At 51.2% G+C, this 17,547-nt stretch overlaps 1 protein-coding gene across 1 annotated transcript in view; it reads left to right on the top strand.

Moving 5' to 3' along the window:
- The window catches only part of mroh1 (maestro heat-like repeat family member 1), a 190,321-nt gene that overhangs the window by 85,203 nt on the left and 87,571 nt on the right, over nucleotides 1–17,547 (top strand). Inside the window, exons 25-27 of the mRNA XM_041183382.1 lie at nucleotides 13,604–13,683; nucleotides 15,004–15,139; nucleotides 15,280–15,375. Coding sequence (XP_041039316.1) covers nucleotides 13,604–13,683; nucleotides 15,004–15,139; nucleotides 15,280–15,375 — 312 coding nt within the window. The remainder of the gene's footprint in view (nucleotides 1–13,603; nucleotides 13,684–15,003; nucleotides 15,140–15,279; nucleotides 15,376–17,547) is intronic.

Below are 17,547 nucleotides of genomic sequence, written 5' to 3'. Positions count from 1 at the left end.
ACAGACCAGGCTTTGCTGTGTTATACAGTCTGGACTGGGCTTTGCTGTATGTTATACAGTACGGACCGGGCTTTGCTGTGTTATACAGTATGGACCGGGCTTTGCTGTGTTATACAGTACGGACCGGGCTTTGCTGTGTTATACAGTATGGACTGGGCTTTGCTGTGTTATACAGTATGGACCGGGCTTTGCGCTGTGTGTTATACAGTATGGACCGGGCTTTGCTGTGTTATACAGTACGGACCGGGCTTTGCTGTGTTATACAGTATGGACTGGGCTTTGCTGTGTTATACAGTATGGACTGGGCTTTGCTGTGTTATACAGTATGGACCGGGCTTTGCTGTGTTATACAGTATGGACTGGGCTTTGCTGTGTTATACAGTACGGACCGGGCTTTGCTGCGTTATACAGTATGGACTGGGCTTTGCTGCGTTATACAGTATGGACCGGGCTTTGCTGTGTTATACAGTATGGACCGGGCTTTGTTGTGTTATACAGTACGGACCGGGCTTTGCTGTGTTATACAGTACGGACCGGGCTTTGCTGTGTTATACAGTACGGACCGGGCTTTGCTGTGTTATACAGTATGGACCGGGCTTTGCTGTGTTATACAGTATGGACAGGGCTTTGCTGTGTTATACAGTATGGACCGGGCTTTGCTGTGTTATACAGTATGGACCGGGCTTTGCGCTGTGTTATACAGTATGGACCGGGCTTTGCTGTGTTATACAGTATGGACCGGGCTTTGCTGTGTTATACAGTATGGACCGGGCTTTGCGCTGTGTGTTATACAGTATGGATCGGGCTTTGCGCTGTGTGTTATACAGTATGGACCGGGCTTTGCTGTGTTATACAGTATGGACCGGGCTTTGCGCTGTGTTATACAGTATGGACCGGGCTTTGCGCTGTGTTATACAGTATGGACCGGGCTTTGCGCTGTGTTATACAGTATGGACCGGGCTTTGCGCTGTGTGTTATACAGTATGGACCGGGCTTTGCGCTGTGCGTTATACAGTATGGACCGGGCTTTGTGCTGTGTTATACAGTATGGACCGGGCTTTGCGCTGTGTGTTATACAGTATGGACCGGGCTTTGCTGTGTTATACAGTATGGACCGGGCTTTGCTGTGTTATACAGTACGGACCGGGCTTTGCTGTGTTATACAGTACGGACCGGGCTTTGCTGTGTTATACAGTACGGACCGGGCTTTGCTGTGTTATACAGTACGGACCGGGCTTTGCTGTGTTATACAGTATGGACCGGGCTTTGCTGTGTTATACAGTATGGACCGGGCTTTGCTGTGTTATACAGTATGGACCGGGCTTTGCGCTGTGTTATACAGTATGGACCGGGCTTTGCTGTGTTATACAGTATGGACCGGGCTTTGCTGTGTTATACAGTATGAACCGGGCTTTGCGCTGTGTGTTATACAGTATGGATCGGGCTTTGCGCTGTTATACAGTATGGACCGGGCTTTGCTGTGTTATACAGTATGGACCGGGCTTTGCGCTGTGTTATACAGTATGGACCGGGCTTTGCGCTGTGTTATACAGTATGGACCGGGCTTTGCGCTGTGTGTTATACAGTATGGACCGGGCTTTGCGCTGTGTGTTATACAGTATGGACCGGGCTTTGCGCTGTGCGTTATACAGTATGGACCGGGCTTTGCGCTGTGTTATACAGTATGGACCGGGCTTTGCTGTGTTATACAGTATGGACCGGGCTTTGCTGTGTTATACAGTACGGACCGGGCTTTGCTGTGTTATACAGTACGGACCGGGCTTTGCTGTGTTATACAGTATGGACCGGGCTTTGCTGTGTTATACAGTATGGACCGGGCTTTGCTGTGTTATACAGTACGGACCGGGCTTTGCTGTGTTATACAGTACGGACCGGGCTTTGCTGTGTTATACAGTACGGACCGGGCTTTGCTGTGTTATACAGTACGGACCGGGCTTTGCTGTGTTATACAGTACGGACCGGGCTTTGCTGTGTTATACAGTACGGACCGGGCTTTGCTGTGTTATACAGTATTGACCGGGCTTTGCTGTGTTATACAGTATGGACCGGGCTTTGCTGTGTTATACAGTATGGACCGGGCTTTGCTGTGTTATACAGTACGGACCGGGCTTTGCTGTGTTATACAGTACGGACCGGGCTTTGCTGTGTTATACAGTATGGACCGGGCTTTGCTGTGTTATACAGTATGGACCGGGCTTTGCTGTGTTATACAGTATGGACCGGGCTTTGCTGTGTTATACAGTATGGACCGGGCTTTGCTGTGTTATACAGTACAGACCGGGCTTTGCTGTGTTATACAGTATGGACTGGGCTTTGCTGTATGTTATACAGTACAGACCAGGCTTTGCTGTGTTATACAGTATGGACCGGGCTTTGCTGTGTTATACAGTACAGACCAGGCTTTGCTGTGTTATACAGTATGGACCGGGCTTTGCTGTGTTATACAGTACAGACCAGGCTTTGCTGTGTTATACAGTATGGACTGGGCTTTGCTGTATGTTATACAGTACGGACCGGGCTTTGCTGTGTTATACAGTACGGACCGGGCTTTGCTGTGTTATACAGTATGGACTGGGCTTTGCTGTGTTATACAGTATGGACTGGGCTTTGCTGTGTTATACATTATGGACCGGGCTTTGCTGTGTTATACAGTACGGACCGGGCTTTGCTGTGTTATACAGTATGGACCGGGCTTTGCTGTGTTATACAGTATGGACTGGGCTTTGCTGTGTTATACAGTATGGACCGGGCTTTGCTGTGTTATACAGTACAGACCAGGCTTTGCTGTGTTATACAGTATGGACTGGGCTTTGCTGTATGTTATACAGTACAGACCAGGCTTTGCTGTGTTATACAGTATGGACCGGGCTTTGCTGTGTTATACAGTACAGACCAGGCTTTGCTGTGTTATACAGTATGGACCGGGCTTTGCTGTGTTATACAGTACAGACCAGGCTTTGCTGTGTTATACAGTATGGACTGGGCTTTGCTGTATGTTATACAGTACGGACCGGGCTTTGCTGTGTTATACAGTACGGACCGGGCTTTGCTGTGTTATACAGTATGGACTGGGCTTTGCTGTGTTATACAGTATGGACTGGGCTTTGCTGTGTTATACATTATGGACCGGGCTTTGCTGTGTTATACAGTATGGACTGGGCTTTGCTGTGTTATACAGTATGGACCGGGCTTTGCTGTGTTATACAGTATGGACCGGGCTTTGCTGTGTTATACAGTATGGACCGGGCTTTGCTGTGTTATACAGTACGGACCGGGCTTTGCTGTGTTATACAGTACGGACCGGGCTTTGCTGTGTTATACAGTATGGACCGGGCTTTGCTGTGTTATACAGTATGGACTGGGCTTTGCTGTGTTATACAGTACGGACCGGGCTTTGCTGTGTTATACAGTATGGACCGGGCTTTGCTGTGTTATACAGTACGGACCGGGCTTTGCTGTGTTATACAGTATGGACCGGGCTTTGCTGTGTTATACAGTAGGGACTGGGCTTTGCTGTATGTTATACAGTACGGACCGGGCTTTGCTGTGTTATACAGTATGGACTGGGCTTTGCTGTATGTTATACAGTACAGACCAGGCTTTGCTGTGTTATACAGTATGGACTGGGCTTTGCTGTATGTTATACAGTACAGACCAGGCTTTGCTGTGTTATACAGTATGGACTGGGCTTTGCTGTATGTTATACAGTACAGACCAGGCTTTGCTGTGTTATACAGTATGGACCGGGCTTTGCTGTGTTATACAGTACAGACCAGGCTTTGCTGTGTTATACAGTATGGACCGGGCTTTGCTGTGTTATACAGTACAGACCAGGCTTTGCTGTGTTATACAGTATGGACTGGGCTTTGCTGTATGTTATACAGTACGGACCGGGCTTTGCTGTGTTATACAGTATGGACCGGGCTTTGCTGTGTTATACAGTACGGACCGGGCTTTGCTGTGTTATACAGTATGGACCGGGCTTTGCTGTGTTATACAGTACGGACCGGGCTTTGCTGTGTTATACAGTATGGACTGGGCTTTGCTGTTATACAGTATGGACTGGGCTTTGCTGTGTTATACAGTATGGACTGGGCTTTGCTGTGTTATACAGTATGGATCGGGCTTTGCTGTGTTATACAGTATGGACCGGGCTTTGCTGTGTTATACAGTATGGACTGGGCTTTGCTGTGTTATACAGTACGGACCGGGCTTTGCTGTGTTATACAGTATGGACCGGGCTTTGCTGTGTTATACAGTACGGACCGGGCTTTGCTGTGTTATACAGTACGGACCGGGCTTTGCTGTGTTATAGAGTATGCACCGGGCTTTGCTGTGTTATAGAGTATGGACCGGGCTTTGCTGTGTTATAGAGTATGGACCGGCTTTGCTGTGTTATACAGTATGGACCGGGCTTTGCGCTGTGTTATACAGTATGGACCGGGCTTTGCTGTGTTATACAGTATGGACCGGGCTTTGTGCTGTGTGTTATACAGTATGGATCGGGCTTTGCGCTGTGTGTTATACAGTATGGATCGGGCTTTGCGCTGTGTGTTATACAGTATGGACCGGGCTTTGCTGTGTTATACAGTATGGACCGGGCTTTGCGCTGTGTTATACAGTATGGACCGGGCTTTGCTGTGTTATACAGTATGGACCGGGCTTTGCGCTGTGTGTTATACAGTATGGACCGGGCTTTGCGCTGTGTGTTATACAGTATGGACCGGGCTTTGCGCTGTGTGTTATACAGTATGGACCGGGCTTTGCGCTGTGTGTTATACAGTATGGACCGGGCTTTGCGCTGTGTGTTATACAGTATGGACCGGGCTTTGCTGTGTTATACAGTATGGACCGGGCTTTGCTGTGTTATACAGTATGGACCGGGCTTTGCTGTGTTATACAGTATGGACCGGGCTTTGCTGTGTTATACAGTATGGACCGGGCTTTGCTGTGTTATACAGTATGGACCGGGCTTTGCTGTGTTATACAGTATGGACCGGGCTTTGCTGTGTTATACAGTATGGACCGGGCTTTGCTGTGTTATACAGTACGGACCGGGCTTTGCTGTGTTATACAGTATGGACCGGGCTTTGCTGTGTTATACAGTACGGACCCGGCTTTGCTGTGTTATACAGTATGGACTGGGCTTTGCTGTGTTATACAGTACGGACCGGGCTTTGCTGTGTAATACAGTACGGACCGGGCTTTGCTGTGTTATACAGTATGGACTGGGCTTTGCTGTGTTATACAGTATGGACCGGGCTTTGCTGTGTTATACAGTACGGACCGGGCTTTGCTGTGTTATACAGTATGGACCGGGCTTTGCTGTGTTATACAGTACGGACCGGGCTTTGCTGTGTTATACAGTACGGACCGGGCTTTGCTGTGTTATACAGTATGGACTGGGCTTTGCTGTGTTATACAGTACGGACCGGGCTTTGCTGTATGTTATACAGTATGGACCGGGCTTTGCTGTGTTATACAGTACGGACCGGGCTTTGCTGTGTTATACAGTACGGACCGGGCTTTGCTGTGTTATACAGTATGGACCGGGCTTTGCTGTGTTATACAGTACGGACCGGGCTTTGCTGTGTTATACAGTATGGACCGGGCTTTGCTGTGTTATACAGTACGGACCGGGCTTTGCTGTGTTATACAGTACGGACCGGGCTTTGCTGTGTTATACAGTACGGACCGGGCTTTGCTGTGTTATACAGTACGGACCGGGCTTTGCTGTGTTATACAGTACGGACCGGGCTTTGCTGTGTTATACAGTACGGACCGGGCTTTGCTGTGTTATACAGTACGGACCGGGCTTTGCTGTGTTATACAGTACGGACCGGGCTTTGCTGTGTTATACAGTAGGGACCGGGCTTTGCTGTGTTATACAGTATGGACCGGGCTTTGCTGTGTTATACAGTATGGACCGGACTTTGCTGTGTTATACAGTATGGACCGGGCTTTGCTGTGTTATACAGTACGGACCGGGCTTTGCTGTGTTATACAGTACGGACCGGGCTTTGCTGTGTTATACAGTACGGACCGGGCTTTGCTGTGTTATACAGTACGGACCGGGCTTTGCTGTGTTATACAGTATGGACCGGGCTTTGCTGTGTTATACAGTATGGACCGGGCTTTGCTGTGTTATACAGTATGGACCGGGCTTTGCTGTGTTATACAGTATGGACCGGGCTTTGCTGTGTTATACAGTATGGACCGGGCTTTGCTGTGTTATACAGTATGGACCGGGCTTTGCTGTGTTATACAGTACGGACCGGGCTTTGCTGTGTTATACAGTACGGACCGGGCTTTGCTGTGTTATACAGTACGGACCGGGCTTTGCTGTGTTATACAGTACGGACCGGGCTTTGCTGTGTTATACAGTATGGACCGGGCTTTGCTGTGTTATACAGTAGGGACTGGGCTTTGCTGTGTTATACAGTACGGACCGGGCTTTGCTGTGTTATACAGTACGGACCGGGCTTTGCTGTGTTATACAGTACGGACCGGGCTTTGCTGTGTTATACAGTACGGACCGGGCTTTGCTGTGTTATACAGTACGGACCGGGCTTTGCTGTGTTATACAGTACGGACCGGGCTTTGCTGTGTTATACAGTACGGACCGGGCTTTGCTGTGTTATACAGTACGGACCGGGCTTTGCTGTGTTATACAGTACGGACCGGGCTTTGCTGTGTTATACAGTACGGACCGGGCTTTGCTGTGTTATACAGTACAGACCGGGCTTTGCTGTGTTATACAGTACGGACCGGGCTTTGCTGTATGTTATGCAGTACGGACCGGGCTTTGCTGTGTTATACAGTACGGACCGGGCTTTGCTGTGTTATACAGTACGGACCGGGCTTTGCTGTGTTATACAGTATGGACCGGGCTTTGCTGTGTTATACAGTACGGACCGGGCTTTGCTGTGTTATACAGTATGGACTGGGCTTTGCTGTGTTATACAGTATGGACTGGGCTTTGCTGTGTTATACAGTATGGATCGGGCTTTGCTGTGTTATACAGTATGGACCGGGCTTTGCTGTGTTATACAGTACGGACCGGGCTTTGCTGTGTTATACAGTATGGACCGGGCTTTGCTGTGTTATACAGTACGGACCGGGCTTTGCTGTGTTATACAGTACGGACCGGGCTTTGCTGTGTTATAGAGTACGGACCGGGCTTTGCTGTGTTATAGAGTATGGACCGGGCATTGCTGTGTTATACAGTATGGACCGGGCTTTGCGCTGTGTTATACAGTATGGACCGGGCTTTGCTGTGTTATACAGTATGGACCGGGCTTTGTGCTGTGTGTTATACAGTATGGATCGGGCTTTGCGCTGTGTTATACAGTATGGACCGGGCTTTGCTGTGTTATACAGTATGGATCGGGCTTTGCTGTGTTATACAGTATGGACCGGGCTTTGCTGTGTTATACAGTATGGACCGGGCTTTGCTGTGTTATACAGTATGGACCGGGCTTTGCTGTGTTATACAGTATGGACCGGGCTTTGCTGTGTTATACAGTATGGACCGGGCTTTGCGCTGTGTTATACAGTATGGACCGGGCTTTGCTGTGTTATACAATATGGACCGGGCTTTGCGCTGTGTTATACAGTATGGACCGGGCTTTGCGCTGTGTTATACAGTATGGACCGGGCTTTGCGCTGTGTGTTATACAGTATGGACAGGGGCTTTGCGCTGTGTGTTATACAGTATGGACCGGGCTTTGCGCTGTGTGTTATACAGTATGGACCGGGGCTTTGCGCTGTGTGTTATACAGTATGGACCGGGCTTTGCGCTGTGTGTTATACAGTATGGACCGGGCTTTGCTGTGTTATAGCAGTATGGACCGGCTTTGCTGTGTTATACAGTATGGACGGGCTTGCTGTGTTATAGCAGTATGGACCGGCTTTGCTGTGTTTATACAGTATGGGACCGGGCTTTGCTGTGTTATACAGTATGGACCGGGCTTTGCTGTGTTATACAGTATGGACCGGGCTTTGCTGTGTTATACAGTATGGACCGGGCCTTTGCTGTGTTATACAGTACGGACCCGGGCTTTGCTGTGTTATACAGTATGGACTGGGCTTTGCTGTATGTTATACAGTACTGGACCGGGCTTTGCTGTGTTTTACAGTACTGACCGGCTTGCTGTGTTATACAGTCAGGACTGGGCTTTGCTGTGTTATACAGTATGGACCTGGGCTTTGCTGTGTTATACAGTATGGATCGGGCTTTGCTGTGTTATACAGTATGGATCGGGCTTTGCTGTGTTATACAGTATGGACTGTGCTTTGCTGTGTTATACAGTATGGACCGGGCTTTGCTGTGTTATACAGTATGGACCGGGCTTTGCTGTGTTATGCAGTATGGACCGGGCTTTGCTGTGTTATACAGTATGGACTGGGCTTTGCTGTGTTTTATCAGTATGGACCGGGCTTTGCTGGTGTTATACAGTATGGACCGGGCTTTGCTGTGTTATACAGTACGGACCGGGCTTGCTGTGTTATACAGTACGGACCAGCTTTGCTGTGTTATACAGTATGGACCGGGCTTTGCTGTGTTATACAGTACAGACCAGGCTTTGCTGTGTTATACAGTATGGACTGGGCTTTGCTGTATGTTATACAGTACGGACCGGGCTTTGCTGTGTTTTCCAGTACGGACCGGGCTTTGCTGTGTTATACAGTATGGACTGGGCTTTGCTGTGTTATACAGTATGGACCGGGCTTTGCTGTGTTATACAGTATGGACCGGGCTTTGCGCTGTGTTATACAGTATGGACCGGCTTTGCTGTGTTATACAGTATGGACCGGGCTTTGCTGTGTTATACAGTACGGACCGGGCTTTGCTGTGTTATACAGTACGGACCGGGCTTTGCTGTGTTATACAGTATGGACTGGGCTTTGCTGTGTTATACAGTATGGACCGGGCTTTGCTGTGTTATACAGTACGGACTGGGCTTTGCTGTGTTATACAGTACGGACCGGGCTTTGCTGTGTTATACAGTAAGGACTGGGCTTTGCTGTGTTATACAGTATGGACCGGGCTTTGCTGTGTTATACAGTACGACCGGCTTTGCTGTGTTATACAGTACGGACCGTGCTTTGCTGTGTTATACAGTATGGACCGGGCTTTGCTGTGTTATACAGTATGGACCGGGCTTTGCTGTGTTATACAGTACGGACCGGGCTTTGCTGTGTTATACAGTATGGACCGGGCTTTGCGCTGTGTTATACAGTATGGACCGGGCTTTGCTGTGTTATACAGTATGGACCGGGCTTTGCTGTGTTATACAGTACGGACCGGGCTTTGCTGTGTTATACAGTATGGACCGGGCTTTGCGCTGTGTTATACAGTATGGACCGGGCTTTGCGCTGTGTGTTATACAGTATGGACTGGGCTTTGCTGTGTTATACAGTATGGACCGGGCTTTGCTGTGTTATAGAGTATGGACCGGGCTTTGCTGTGTTATACAGTATGGACCGGGCTTTGCTGTGTTATAGAGTATGGACCAGGCTTTGCTGTGTTATACAGTATGGACCGGGCTTTGCTGTGTTATACAGTATGGACCGGGCTTTGCTGTGTTATACAGTATGGACCGGGCTTTGCTGTGTTATACAGTATGGACCGGGCTTTGCTGTGTTATACAGTACGGACCGGGCTTTGCTGTGTTATACAGTATGGACTGGGCTTTGCTGTGTTATACAGTATGGACTGGGCTTTGCTGTGTTATACAGTATGGACCGGGCTTTGCTGTGTTATACAGTACGGACCGGGCTTTTCTGTGTTATACAGTATGGACTGGGCTTTGCTGTGTTATACAGTATGGACCGGGCTTTGCTGTGTTATACATTTCGGACTGGACTTTGCTGTGTTATACAGTACGGACCGGGCTTTGCTGTGTTATACAGTATGGACCGGGCTTTGCTGTGTTATACAGTATGGACCGGGCTTTGCGCTGTGTTATACAGTATGGACCGGGCTTTGCTGTGTTATACAGTATGGACCGGGCTTTGCGCTGTGTTATACAGTATGGACCGGGCTTTGCGCTGTGTGTTATACAGTATGGACCGGGCTTTGCTGTGTTATACAGTACGGACCGGGCTTTGCTGTGTTATACAGTACGGACCGGGCTTTGCTGTGTTATACAGTACGGACCGTGCTTTGCTGTGTTATACAGTATGGACCGGGCTTTGCTGTGTTATACAGTATGGACCGGGCTTTGCTGTGTTATACAGTACGGACCGGGCTTTGCTGTGTTATACAGTATGGACCGGGCTTTGCGCTGTGTTATACAGTATGGACCGGGCTTTGCTGTGTTATACAGTATGGACCGGGCTTTGCTGTGTTATACAGTATGGACCGGGCTTTGCTGTGTTATACAGTATGGACCGGGCTTTGCGCTGTGTTATACAGTATGGACCGGGCTTTGCGCTGTGTGTTATACAGTATGGACTGGGCTTTGCTGTGTTATACAGTATGGACCGGGCTTTGCTGTGTTATAGAGTATGGACCGGGCTTTGCTGTGTTATACAGTATGGACCGGGCTTTGCTGTGTTATAGAGTATGGACCAGGCTTTGCTGTGTTATACAGTATGGACCGGGCTTTGCTGTGTTATACAGTATGGACCGGGCTTTGCTGTGTTATACAGTATGGACCGGGCTTTGCTGTGTTATACAGTATGGACCGGGCTTTGCTGTGTTATACAGTACGGACCGGGCTTTGCTGTGTTATACAGTATGGACTGGGCTTTGCTGTGTTATACAGTATGGACTGGGCTTTGCTGTGTTATACAGTATGGACCGGGCTTTGCTGTGTTATACAGTACGGACCGGGCTTTTCTGTGTTATACAGTATGGACTGGGCTTTGCTGTGTTATACAGTATGGACCGGGCTTTGCTGTGTTATACATTTCGGACTGGACTTTGCTGTGTTATACAGTATGGACCGGGCTTTGCTGTGTTATACAGTATGGACCGGGCTTTGCTGTGTTATACAGTATGGACCGGGCTTTGCTGTGTTATACAGTATGGACCGGGCTTTGCTGTGTTATACAGTATGGACCGGGCTTTGCGCTGTGTTATACAGTATGGACCGGGCTTTGCGCTGTGTGTTATACAGTATGGACCGGGCTTTGCTGTGTTATACAGTACGGACCGGGCTTTGCTGTGTTATACAGTATGGACCGGGCTTTGCTGTGTTATACAGTATGGACCGGGCTTTGCTGTGTTATACAGTATGGACTGGGCTTTGCTGTGTTATACAGTATGGACTGTGCTTTGCTGTGTTATACAGTATGGACCGGGCTTTGCTGTGTTATACAGTATGGACTGTGCTTTGCTGTGTTATACAGTATGGATCGGGCTTTGCTGTGTTATACAGTATGGACCGGGCTTTGCTGTGTTATACAGTATGGACCGGGCTTTGCTGTGTTATACAGTATGGACCGGGCTTTGCTGTGTTATACAGTACGGACCGGGCTTTGCTGTGTTATACAGTATGGACTGGGCTTTGCTGTGTTATACAGTATGGACTGGGCTTTGCTGTGTTATACAGTATGGACCGGGCTTTGCTGTGTTATACAGTATGGACTGGGCTTTGCTGTGTTATACAGTATGGACCGGGCTTTGCTGTGTTATACATTTCGGACTGGGCTTTGCTGTGTTATACAGTACGGACCGGGCTTTGCTGTGTTATACAGTACGGACCGGGCTTTGCTGTGTTATACAGTACGGACCGGGCTTTGCTGTGTTATACAGTATGGACCGGGCTTTGCTGTGTTATACAGTACGGACCGGGCTTTGCTGTGTTATACAGTACGGACCGGGCTTTGCTGTGTTATACAGTATGGACCGGGCTTTGCTGTGTTATACAGTATGGACCGGGCTTTGCTGTGTTATACAGTACGGACCGGGCTTTGCTGTGTTATACAGTACGGACCGGGCTTTGCGCTGTGTTATACAGTATGGACCGGGCTTTGCTGTGTTATACAGTATGGACCGGGCTTTGCTGTGTTATACAGTATGGACCGGGCTTTGCTGTGTTATACAGTATGGACCGGGCTTTGCTGTGTTATACAGTACGGACCGGGCTTTGCTGTGTTATACAGTATGGACTGGGCTTTGCTGTGTTATACAGTATGGACTGGGCTTTGCTGTGTTATACAGTATGGACCGGGCTTTGATGTGTTATACAGTATGGACTGGGCTTTGCTGTGTTATACAGTATGGACCGGGCTTTGCTGTGTTATACATTTCGGACTGGGCTTTGCTGTGTTATACAGTACGGACCGGGCTTTGCTGTGTTATACAGTATGGACTGGGCTTTGCTGTGTTATACAGTATGGACCGGGCTTTGCTGTGTTATACAGTACGGACCGGGCTTTGCTGTGTTATACAGTACGGACCGGGCTTTGCTGTGTTATAGAGTATGGACCGGGCTTTGCTGTGTTATACAGAATGGACCGGGCTTTGCTGTGTTATACAGTATGGACCGGGCTTTGCTGTGTTATACAGTACGGACCGGGCTTTGCTGTGTTATACAGTACGGACCGGGCTTTGCTGTGTTATACAGTACGGACCGGGCTTTGCTGTGTTATACAGTATGGACTGGGCTTTGCTGTGTTATACAGTACGGACCGGGCTTTGCTGTGTTATACAGTATGGACCGGGCTTTGCTGTGTTATACAGTACGGACCGGGCTTTGCTGTGTTATACAGTACGGACCGGGCTTTGCTGTGTTATACAGTACGGACCGGGCTTTGCTGTGTTATACAGTATGGACCGGGCTTTGCTGTGTTATACAGTACGGACCGGGCTTTGCTGTGTTATACAGTACGGACCGGGCTTTGCTGTGTTATACAGTACGGACCGGGCTTTGCTGTGTTATACAGTATGGACCGGGCTTTGCTGTGTTATACAGTATGGACCGGGCTTTGCTGTGTTATACAGTATGGACCGGGCTTTGCTGTGTTATACAGTATGGACCGGGCTTTGCTGTGTTATACAGTACGGACCGGGCTTTGCTGTGTTATACAGTACGGACCGGGCTTTGCTGTGTTATAGAGTATGGACCGGGCTTTGCTGTGTTATACAGTACGGACCGGGCTTTGCTGTGTTATACAGTATGGACCGGGCTTTGCGCTGTGTTATACAGTATGGACCGGGCTTTGCTGTGTTATACAGTATGGACCGGGCTTTGCGCTGTGTTATACAGTATGGACCGGGCTTTGCGCTGTGTTATACAGTATGGACCGGGCTTTGCTGTGTTATACAGTATGGACCGGGCTTTGCTGTGTTATACAGTACGGACCGGGCTTTGCGCTGTGTTATACAGTATGGACCGGGCTTTGCTGTGTTATACAGTATGGACCGGGCTTTGCGCTGTGTGTTATACAGTATGGACCGGGCTTTGCGCTGTGTGTTATACAGTACGGACCGGGCTTTGCGCTGTGTGTTATACAGTATGGACCGGGCTTTGCGCTGTGTGTTATACAGTAAGGACCATTATTAGACTGTTATTAAACTCTATTCTGCTTCTTGCTCTGTTAACCTTTTCCACTGTGTTTTGTGCTGCAGGATTTGATCAAGTTGGAGACGATGGATGTTTTGCGAACTCCTATCCGTCAGCAGGCCCTGATCACCTGCTCCCACCTGCTGTATCCTTTCAGCTCGGCCCTGTCTGGGGCTGTGGGATTTGGGCAGTGTGTGGGGGGGGGGAGGTAGGACTGATCCTGACACAGGACAAGGTGCCTCCCCCCTCGCACTGAAACCCGGGAAGTGTTTTGGTGAAGGAGGCTGGATTTGTGGTGTTACCAGGAGAAGAGGCGATTGCTGCCGTCTGCTCTGGGACTATTCCCTGGGGGAGAGCAGTGAGGGGGGGGGGTGTGTGTGGGAAGCTCTGTGGTTTATTTGACAGGTGCTGGAGTGCAGAGTCTCGGCTGTGTACGTTTCCCTCTGGGTTATGGTGTGGATCAGGTTTTCTGTGAGAATAATGTGTAACGTGTGGGTTTTTATTTCACTGACTGGGCCCCATTGCCACCTCCTGGTTGGCTCTCAGCAAACTCACTGTCACTGTCTGAGTGCCTGGGTATCCGAGCTCCAAGTCTGGCACACAGCTCCGGACTCCCTCCCCCTCCCCCTCCCCCTCAGCCCGCCCGCCCGCCCCCTCCCCCTCAGCCCGCCCGCCCGCCCCCTCCCCCTCAGCCCGCCCGCCCGCCCCCTCCCCCTCAGCCCGCCCGCCCGCCCCCTCCCCCTCAGCCCGTCCGCCCGCCCCCTCCCCCTCAGCCCGTCCGCCCCCCTCCCCCTCGGCCCGCCCACGCCCCCTCCCCCTCGGCCCGCCCGCCCGCCCCCTCCCCCTCAGCCCGCCCGCCCGCCCCCTCCCCCTCAGCCCGCCCGCCCGCCCCCTCCCCCTCAGCCCGTCCGCCCGCCCCCTCCCCCTCAGCCCGTCCGCCCCCCTCCCCCTCGGCCCGCCCACCCCCCCTCCCCCTCGGCCCGCCCACCCCCCCTCCCCCTCGGCCGGGCGTCCGCCCCCCTCCCCCTCGGCCGGGCGTCCGCCCCCCTCCCCCTCGGCCGGGCGTCCGCCCCCCTCCCCCTCAGCCCGCCCGCCCGCCCCCTCCCCCTCAGCCCGTCCGCCCCCCTCCCCCTCGGCCCGCCCACCCCCCCTCCCCCTCGGCCGGGCGTCCGCCCCCCTCCCCCTCGGCCGGGCGTCCGCCCCCCTCCCCCTCGGCCGGGCGTCCGCCCCCCTCCCCCTCGGCCGGGCGTCCGCCCCCCTCCCCCTCGGCCGGGCGTCCGCCCCCCCCTCCCCCTCTGTTGACCCCCACTCCTAGCCTCAAGCAGCAAGTGTTCCATTTGGGTGGAATCCACTTCCCTGGAGATGCTTCTCAATGGGAGGAGCGGCTTCAGAAGGAGCACTCTCCTCTCCCATTCCCGTTCCGGAGGCTCTGCTCCCCTCCCGTTCTCCTTGACCTTGGACACAGGAAGCTGGACCCTGTACTGAACGAGGCCGATCTGTTTGAACTGATCAAAACCTGCCTGGACAGTGTGTTTGGATTGCCGCCTCTGGGGGTTGACAAGAGCAAGGACGAGACCTGCGTGGACATTAAGGAGAGAGAGGTAAGGCCAGATATTGAGGGTTTGTCTGACTTCACATCCGAGTGGACTCGATCCTGGTCTTTGACCCCCCTGGGCCCTGTGAGTCACTGAGGGGGGGGTCAGAGGGTATGAGCATTAACCTGTGTTGGTTTCCTTGTCAGATCCTCTACACTGAGACGATGAGTGCACTGCAGGAGCTCCTGAAGCAGATCCTCGCCCAGGATCTAACCCCTGACGGCCTGCAGATGGTCTTTAAGGTAAGGCTGGGGGTGGGTTGGAGAGCTGAATCGCAGTGATGAGGGAAGATGCTGAAATCAATCTGAAGGTCCCTGTCTCGCCTGGTCAAATAAACCGGAATACTCAGAGATTCCGACCAGAGCAGGAGGAATGTGTTCACACACAAAGCGAGAGGTGGGATTCCCTCTGCAGGTTAGGTCTTCAGGCAGAAACTGTTAAAGTTCAGGATTAGTTTGTAACACCGAACTTTCCCGGCCAAGAACAGTCCATTTGGCCCAGTGTGTGTGTGCTGGGGGAGGGAGGGAGAAAGTATAAGAATGTCGACATGATTTAAATTTGCATAACGTGTGTAAAATTTACAAGAATGCTGCCAGGGGTTGAAAATTGCAGTTATGAGGAAGGATTGGATGGGCTGGGGTTGATCTCCTCAGGACACAGGAGGCTGAGGGGTGGCTGAATTGAGGTTAGAAAATTATGAGGGGCCTAGATGGGGTGGACAGGAAAGATGTTTCCCCTAGCTGAGGGGTCGATTACCAGGGGGGCAGAGATTTAAGATAACTGGTTGAAGGATTAGAGGGGGACGTGAAGAAAAACGTTTTCACCCAGAGGGTGGTGGGTGTCTGGAATTCACGGCCTAAATCGGTGGTTGAGGCTGAAACGCTGAACTGATTTAAAATGTACCTGGATCTGCACCTGAGGTGCTGTAACCTGCAGAGCTACGGACCAGGGGCTGGGAAGTGGGATTAAAATGAGGGGCTAGTTTCTTTTTCTGGCCGGCACAGACGTGATGGGCTGAATGGCCTCTTTCTGCACCGTGACTTTTCTCTGGCTCTAGAAACAGGAGGAGGCCACTTGGCCCCTTGAGCCTGCTGCTGTACCATTTAATATGATCATGGCTGATCACCTACCTCAGTCCTTCCTGTACTATCTCCATTCCCCGTAATTATCTTATGGTCTAAAATTCTTCCAACCCCCAGCTTTGAACCTACTCAACAAAGGACATTCACAGCCCTCTGGGGTAGAGAATTCCAAACATTCACAACCCTTTGGCTGAAGTAATTTCTCCTCATCTCGGTCCTAAATGACCGACCCCTTATCCTGAGGCTCTGTCCCTGTGTTTCCGATTCCCCGACCAATCTCTCTGTGTCCACCCTGTCCAGCCCTGTCCGAAATCTTTTATGTTTCCACCAGATCGCGTCTCGTTCTTCTAAACTCCAGAGAACGTGGGCCCAGTTTACTCAGACTCCCATCCTGGGACTACCCCCTCATTCCAGGGACCAATCTAGTGATCCTTCACTGTACCGCCTCCAACGCGAGTACATTCTTCCTTAAATAGGGAGACCAAAACTGCAGCCAGTGTTCCAGATGTGGCCTCACCAAAACCCTGTACGACTGTAGCAAGACTTCTTAATTCTTGTACCCCAACCCACCTTGTAATGAAGGGCGGGAGAATTGGGAAATGGAATGTGAAATATTTTCTCCTAACGCCTGACCCAGGTTGTGTTGAATGGTCTGTTTCTGTTTAGGGGTCTCCATAATATCGGAATCTAACAGCCTGTTGGTTCCCAGGGGCAGTCAGCCCCACAGGGGGCGTGTCAGACTTTGCCCAGGGGGATAAAACTGAACCGGGAATGCTGTACCTGTTCCAGGTGGAATCCCGGCCTGTGTAGTGCTCGGATGTTGGTTTGGGTGACAGTGGGATACAGTGATGTGATGTGGGGTGGCTGGGGCTAACTGGACATCTCTCTGAGTTTTATTATCCCTGTGTACTAATCCTTTTCCAATTTCTCCCACACGCTGTCTTTCTGCCTCATTGTCTATGTCTGTCATTCTGTCTATCTCTTTCCCCATATCTCTACCCCTCTGTCGCTCCTCTCTCCTCCTGCTCCCCTCTCTCCCCCCTTTCTCTCTCTCTCTCTCTCTCTCTCCCTCCTGCTCCCCCCTCTCTCTCTCCCTCCTGCTCCCCCCGTCTCTCTCTCTCCCTCCTGCTCCCCCCTCTCTCTCTCCCTCCTGCTCCCCCCTCTCTCTCTCCCTCCTGCTCCCCCCTCTCTCTCTCCCTCCTGCTCCCCCCTCTCTCTCTCCCTCCTGCTCCCCCCTCTCTCTCTCCCTCCTGCTCCCCCCTCTCTCTCTCCCTCCTGCTCCCCCCTCTCTCTCTCCCTCCTGCTCCCCCCTCTCTCTCTCCCTCCTGCTCC

Source organism: Carcharodon carcharias, chromosome 3 (assembly GCF_017639515.1).
Source record: "Carcharodon carcharias isolate sCarCar2 chromosome 3, sCarCar2.pri, whole genome shotgun sequence".
Classification (NCBI taxonomy): domain Eukaryota; kingdom Metazoa; phylum Chordata; class Chondrichthyes; order Lamniformes; family Lamnidae; genus Carcharodon; species Carcharodon carcharias.
The sequence above is the reverse complement of the archived record's forward strand: the minus strand, read 5'-3'. Positions and strand labels throughout refer to the sequence as shown.